This window comes from Octopus bimaculoides, chromosome 27 (assembly GCF_046866305.1).
Source record: "Octopus bimaculoides isolate indiv1 chromosome 27, ASM4686630v1, whole genome shotgun sequence".
In the NCBI taxonomy this organism is placed as follows: domain Eukaryota; kingdom Metazoa; phylum Mollusca; class Cephalopoda; order Octopoda; family Octopodidae; genus Octopus; species Octopus bimaculoides.
This window is the reverse complement of record NC_142954.1, coordinates 22,113,947-22,121,446: the sequence shown is the minus strand read 5'-3', so window position 1 is coordinate 22,121,446 and position 7,500 is coordinate 22,113,947. Positions and strand designations below refer to the sequence as shown.

At 34.7% G+C, this 7,500-nt stretch overlaps 1 protein-coding gene across 2 annotated transcripts in view; it reads left to right on the top strand.

Annotated features, from left to right (window-relative positions):
- Positions 1 to 773: 773 nt before the first annotated feature.
- Positions 774 to 7,500, top strand: part of LOC149130900 (uncharacterized) — a 7,487-nt gene continuing 760 nt past the window's right edge. Inside the window, exons 1-5 of one of the 2 annotated variants that reach the window (XR_016238633.1) lie at positions 774 to 860; positions 1,603 to 1,728; positions 3,376 to 3,516; positions 6,463 to 6,579; positions 7,345 to 7,397. Coding sequence is in view for 1 of the 2 variants with exons in the window: in XM_089343357.1 (XP_089199483.1) it covers positions 809 to 860; positions 1,603 to 1,728; positions 3,376 to 3,516; positions 6,463 to 6,572 (429 nt within the window). In the remaining variant the exon portion in view is untranslated. The remainder of the gene's footprint in view (positions 861 to 1,602; positions 1,729 to 3,375; positions 3,517 to 6,462; positions 6,580 to 7,344; positions 7,398 to 7,500) is intronic. The other variant, XM_089343357.1, reaches the window with a different exon arrangement.

Genomic DNA, 7,500 nt, shown 5'->3' with positions numbered 1-7,500 from the left:
GTCTCGAAAGGCCTGTATTGGAGGCCCAACCAACCGAGTTCTTTTACAGGGCTTAGGCAAAAATGAAGGACCGCTGCAATAAGTGTGTGAATCTGAGAGGAGAATATGTTGAATAAAATCATAATTAACTGATCCTCCTGTTTTTTCTTTTACGCAAAGCCAGGAACTTTCAGCATCCACTCATATTGGTTTCAAATTGTGGCAACAGGCCAACAATTTCGGCGAAGGAGTTAAGTCGATTATATCAACCTGCATGAATAACTGGTACTTATTTTATTGTCCCCCAAAGGATAAAAAGTAAAGTCAACTTTTGCAGGATTTGAACTCAGAATGCCGCTGAGCATTTCGTCCGGCGTTTTACCGATTCTGCCAGCTCGTCACCTTATCTCCCATACATATGTTGGGTTTTTTATAAAGCACAGACACAAGAGTTTTCATCTCCAGTCGAACAGTGCAGTAAATTCGCCTTTCAACGATGTAGCTGCATTTAGTATGATATATAGATAGCTATTTTAAAGTGATAGTGCTTCCGTTGCATTAAACAAATGTGCGCGCGTGTGTGTATGTCTGTAAGAAACCGAAATTTAAAAGACAAAATCTATGTGAAAACATTCAAGCGTTGAGACTATAATAAAACAATGATTATTCTAAAAATAGTTTTGACAACATCAGCAAATTTTTGCTTCTAAAGTGTTAAGCTTATCTTTACGATTTTAATCCTATTAAGATTAAATATACGTTGCTATAAAAGACTAAAACACTTCCAAAGACTCACTAGTTGTCTCAACCGGGAGCAAACTTCGAAGACATGCTGAAATATCTCACCGTATTCTGCCTCTACTTGGCTTTCGCTGCAGCAGGTAAAGAGTTGATGAAATCATAGATTTCTCTTTTACTTATTTGAGTGTTTACAAATGGTTTCCGTGTAACAGTAGGAAGTGTGAGAGCTGAAGTTTTCTGTGGTAACTGGCAGTCCGTCGGTTAGGACGACCAGTATTCCACTTGATCCGATCAACCGAACAGCTGACTCGTGAAAATAACGTGCAAAGTGGTTGAGCGCTCCACAGACAACGCGTGCTCTCAACGAAGTTCTGAGGGAAATTGAGCCTGACAGAGAATGTGATAAAACTGACTAATATGACGTCTTTGGTATTAGTCGCTAATTTATTCCAAACAAGAGGAAAGTTCTTATCCAGTAGTAATCTGCGGGTCCCCTGGAATATTGAGTCACTTCACAAAGCTCTGACCTTTGTTCTAGCAAAATTTGTTCCATGAACGACACACTTTCATTTCCTGCGAAAGAGCGGGAAACAACATTTCATAAAGTGAACCGGAAAATCGGATATATAAAACCTTTTTCCCGTCTATCTCTCTATCAATCCCTTCTTATCAGATCTTCTTTTCTCTTTCTTTCTGTCTTTCTTTTATCTCTCACTTGTCTCTGTCGTTCAATATTTGTCGTTCTTTATTAATTCCTTTCTTGATTTCCGTTTTAATTCAATTTGTATTTTCTTGATTTCTTTCTTTCGTTATTTATTTATTTCATTCTCTCGTTCTCGTTCTTCTCTTTTATTCTTTTATCGATCAATTACCAATAATCAGTGAATGTCTGCAGATACAAGGGAAAAGTTTATCCAGTCGGGAAGAGTTTCAAAGATGATTGTAACACATGTACTTGTGGAAAGCAAGGATTTGTTATCTGTACTGAAATATTCTGTGGACCTAAAGGTAAAGGATTCTTCTCAAGTTCCATGGAACAGATCCTCACATTCCTATTAATCTACTAACCAGTTTTAATCATTTTCTTTTATAATCATTTCTTGCTGTGTTCCATTCATTCTTTTTCTTCCTTCTTCTCTTCTCTTTTTTCTTCCTTTTTATCTTCTTTTTCTATCTTCTTCTTTTCCGTCTTTCTTTTCAATTCTTTACTTACCTTTTCGTCCTCTGCTTTTCTTTCAATTTCTCTTTTGTTTTTTTACTCTGCCTTTTCATATTTCTTTCAGTCTTTCTTTCTTTACAATTTTTTTCTTCGTTTTTTCTTGCTTTTCTTTCATTTTCTATTCTGCTTTTCCATTCTATTTTCTCTTTCATTTCGGTGAACTCTCAAAAATCGGTAGAGTGCCGAACGATATGTACTGTGTTATTTTTTCGGGATCTTCACGCTCTGAATGTACAATCAAAAGTCCAGGAAAAAGAGAACATTTATGGTGAATTACTGCGGAGCATGTATATATATATATATATATATATATATATATATATATATATATATATATATATATGTATAGTAAATGAGTATATGCATATATACGTACAGGTATGTGCATACCGACATCCACCTGTATGTATAGGTGCATATCTGGGTACAGGACATTGCAAACAAAACGTAGACGAGAAAACACACAAGCCACACAGAGAACATTCTTCTTCATCAGCTACCCCCGTTTTAACACCGGCGTTTCGAAGAGCTGGGCACACACACACACACACACACACACACACTTATATATATATATATATATATATATATACATATACAATGCTCCCACTCCACGCTTCCCAAACAGGTTGCACGCTTATTGCTGGGTTTATCAGCATTAGGTGACGACTGCAATATATTTTCCCACCGTCCCTTGTTAATCTTCGCGACAGACGATGCGATGTGGTTCTTCTTACGAACCCCTTTTATAATCAAGTTTTTTTTTGTGGTCTTATTCGTGCCTGGGCCCAAACCGGTATTTGTATTATACCTGCGAAACACTCTTGTGTTTCGAAATGATACATTTCTAAATCTCTCAGAGAGATTTAAGCAGTAGTGATACGCTGAAGTAGTTGTATGCTGTCAACTTAATGTGACAGTCCCATGAAGGGAATAATACTACTGTTGTTTAGACCTAGGAAGCTGCACCGCTTCCTGTCGGCCTTGACACATTTCCTGCGTCCTTTGAAATCAGTGAATGTATTTCACTAGAATAATTATATGTTTACAAGAGCTTGACAGGCATCTTCGACTAGCAGGTCATGCTACTCCAGACTGATGACGGGCAAAGACTCCGAAGCATGTCTCTGGATGCAGGCTTAGCTAAGTGGAGGTGCTTGTCTCCCCTTTGTAAACATAAGGACACAGGAAATGTGTCAAGGCCGACAGGAAGCGGTCTAAACAATAGTAGTATCATTCCCTTCATGGGACTGTCACATTAAGTTGACAGCATACAACTACTCTTGTATTTCATTTGCATATTTCATCCTTTTTTAACTTCTGTACCCAGTTTCTTCATTTCAGCTGTTTCTCTTTTTTTCTTTCTTCTGCTCATTCGTTATTTATTGATTTCGTTCTCTCATTCTTATCTTTTCTTCCCAATTACCAACAATCAGTTTGCGAATACAAAGGTAAAACTTACAAACTTCAAGAGAGATTCAGAGACGATTGTAACTTTTGTTTCTGTTCAGAGGATGGAGTTGATTGTACCAAGAGAATATGTAGAAAGAAAAGATCTCGGGGGTTAATACCAAAAGGTTATGTATCTTTATCATTAGTCTTTCATTTTTTCTTCCTTTCAATTTTTCTTCCTCCTCTTTTCTCTTTCATTTCTTCTCTCTTTCTCTTTCTATCTTTCCTTTTATGCTACTTTTTCTCATTCTTTCTATTTATCTTTCGCTTTCTTTCATCCTTCTTATTCTCTTTATTTTTTCTTTCTTTCTCTCAATCTATTTTTCAATCTCGTGTCTCTCTTTCCTTCTTTCTGTTTTTTTCTTCTTTCTTTCATTTTCTTCTCTAATTTTCTTTTTCTCTTTCGTTCAATGTTTTTATATCTTATCACTATCTCTCTCTCTCTCACTCTCTCTCTCTCTCTCTCTCTCTCTCTCTCTCTCTCTTTCCTTTCTTCTTTCTTGCCTTCTTTCACTCATCCTCTTCTTCCTACACCCTCCTCTTAATTTTTCCTTTCTTATTTTCCTTATTTCTGTCTTTGATAAGGCGGTGAACTGGCAGAATCGTTAGAGAACACCGGTCAAAATGCTTAACAGCATTTCGTCCGTCTTTACATTCTGTGCTCAAATTCCTCTGGAGTCGACTTTGCCTTTCATCATTTCGGAGTCGATTAATTAAGTACCAGTTAAACACTGGGGTCGATGTAATCCACTTGCCTCCGCCCACGAAATGGCTGTGCCAAACTTTGAAACCGTTATCTCTGTCTTCGAAGTAGTAAGCCGACAGAATCTTTAGCATGATAGATAAGACGTTCAGCAGTATTTCTCCCAGTTTACCTCCTGCGTTCGAGTTCCATCAAGGACAACTTCGCCTTTCTTCTTTCTGGGGTCGATGTGATCTAATCGCACCCTCCCCACCACCACCCAAAATTTCAAGCTCTGTACCTATAATAGAAAAAAACTATTACTCCCCTGATATTTTTTTTCTCTCTCTCATTCTATATTTCTGTCGTTGGTCTATCATTCCTTATTAACATGATAAATAATTAAAACGGAGAGCTTCTATCAATGTAGAAACAGACAGTTAAGCATCTTTTATATTTCAGGCACAAACGTCCAGCACTCAACATAGATACTTCTACGTGAACTTACATTTCTTTAAGCCGTTTAATTCCGATGATGGGCAGTTGTGCCTGAAATATAAAGCTTACTTAACTTAACACTTCCACATTGTTAAAAGCTCTCCATCTTATTTGTTATTTTTTCTTCTGTATCACAACACTTCCACATTCTTAAAAGCTCTCCATCTTATTTGTTATTTTTTCTTCTGTATCACAACACTTCCACATTGTTAAAAGCTCTCCGTCTTATTTGTTATTTTTTCTTCTGTATCACAACACTTCCACATTGTTAAAAGCTCTCCGTCTTATTTGTTATTTTTTCTTCTGTATTACAACACTTCCACATTGTTAAAAGCTCTCCGTCTTATTTGTTATTTTTTCTTCTGTATCACAACACTTCCACATTGTTAAAAGCTCTCCGTCTTATTTGTTATTTTTTCTTCTGTATCACAACACTTCCACATTGTTAAAAGCTCTCCGTCTTATTTGTTATTTTTTCTTCTGTATCACAACACTTCCACATTGTTAAAAGCTCTCCGTCTTATTTGTTATTTTTTCTTCTGTATCACAACACTTCCACATTGTTAAAAGCTCTCCGTCTTATTTGTTATTTTTTCTTCTGTATCACAACACTTCCACATTGTTAAAAGCTCTCCGTCTTATTTGTTATTTTTTCCTCTGTATCACAACACTTCCACATTGTTAAAAGCTCTCCGTCTTATTTGTTATTTTTTCTTCTGTATCACAACACTTCCACATTGTTAAAAGCTCTCCGTCTTATTTGTTATTTTTTCTTCTGTATCACAACACTTCCACATTGTTAAAAGCTCTCCGTCTTATTTGTTATTTTTTCTTCTGTATTACAACACTTCCACATTGTTAAAAGCTCTCCGTCTTATTTGTTATTTTTTCTTCTGTATCACAACACTTCCACATTGTTAAAAGCTCTCCGTCTTATTTGTTATTTTTTCTTCTGTATCACAACACTTCCACATTGTTAAAAGCTCTCCGTCTTATTTGTTATTTTTTCTTCTGTATCACAACACTTCCACATTGTTAAAAGCTCTCCGTCTTATTTGTTATTTTTTCTTCTGTATCACAACACTTCCACATTGTTAAAAGCTGTCCGTCTTATTTGTTATTTTTTCTTCTGTATCACAACACTTCCACATTGTTAAAAGCTCTCCTTCTTATTTGTTATTTTTTCTTCTGTATCACAACACTTCCACATTGTTAAAAGCTCTCCGTCTTATTTGTTATTTTTTCTTCTGTATCACAACACTTCCACATTGTTAAAAGCTCTCCGTCTTATTTGTTATTTTTTCTTCTGTATCACAACACTTCCACATTGTTAAAAGCTCTCCATCTTATTTGTTATTTTTTCTTCTGTATCACAACACTTCCACATTGTTAAAAGCTCTCCGTCTTATTTGTTATTTTTTCTTCTGTATCACAACACTTCCACATTGTTAAAAGCTCTCCGTCTTATTTGTTATTTTTTCTTCTGTATCACAACACTTCCACATTGTTAAAAGCTCTCCATCTTATTTGTTATTTTTTCTTCTGTATTACAACACTTCCACATTGTTAAAAGCTCTCCGTCTTATTTGTTATTTTTTCTTCTGTATTACAACACTTCAAACAAACTACAATGTTCTTTCTCTTCGTAATTTCATCTTTCTTTATTTCTTTCTTACTTTCTCTATTTCTTTCCCTCTCTCTTTCATTCACTCTGTATTTCGTTTGTAAATTCCATTCTTTTTATCTACTGTGCCCAGTTATCTTATTTCAGTTGTTTTGTTATGTTTCTTTCTTCTATTTTTCATTCATTCATTGTTTTATTGATTTTATTCTCTCATTCTTATTGATTATCTTTCTTTCATTTCTTTTCTTCCCAATTACCAACAACCAGGCTGTTATTACAAAGGAAAAAAATACCGATTATTTAAGATTTTCAGAAGTGGTTGTGACTTGTGTATCTGTAAAATTTTTAAAGTTAGCTGTACCAGGATGTACTGTTAACCTAAAGGTAAATGGTAATTCTCTGCTACTAATACACATATTTTAACATTCGACAATTTTCATCCTTACCGTTACTTTTTCATTTTTCCTGCCAAGAGTTTGATTTGTGGGTGCGAAACCTTGCATGATTCCATATAAAATTTCGTTATAATAATTACTACTCTATTTTTTAGAGTGTGCTTCTTTCTGATACAGGTTTGTTTTAACTATATATACTCGTGTGTGTGTGTGTGTGTGTGTGCGTGCGCACGAACATGAAACTACTTGTCTATGTATTAATCTTCCTTTCTACTTCTACTTTCTTTTTCCTCTGAGCAGTTATGACAGCAAAAGCTGATTAGGTCATTTTATCTAAGCTGGAACGCAAAAATTCCTACGTTCATTTTTGAATGTTTTGCGTTTCTATAATATCATTTGCTTTTATTCATTCCCGAACAGCAATCAATATGGTCGGATCTACATAAACGTACATTTCTTGAAGCCATTCACTTCTGATGATGGGCCAATATGCCCGAAATAATTAGCTTACTCAATTTCTCCTTTCATATTATTAAAAGCTCTCCATCTTTCTTATTTGTTATTTTACTTCTCTATCACAATAGTCCAAGCAAACTACAACACTCTTCTTTCTTTCCATAGTTGTATCTCCCACATATTTATTATTATTATTATTATTATTATTATTATTATTATTATTATTATTATTATTATTATTATTATTATTATTATTATTATTATTTTATGTTTGACTTTTGCTTTGCATTTGTACAAGTTGGATCCAAGACTCACCCAGAGACCTCAAGAGACAACAAGTTAGAAGTTCATGTAGGTGTTATGCCTTGGATATCATATATTTGGATTTGTACATAGTGTTGTTCTAGAGAATGTTTAAGAAAACATAAAATTGTGTTTGTTTTAAAATTTGAGA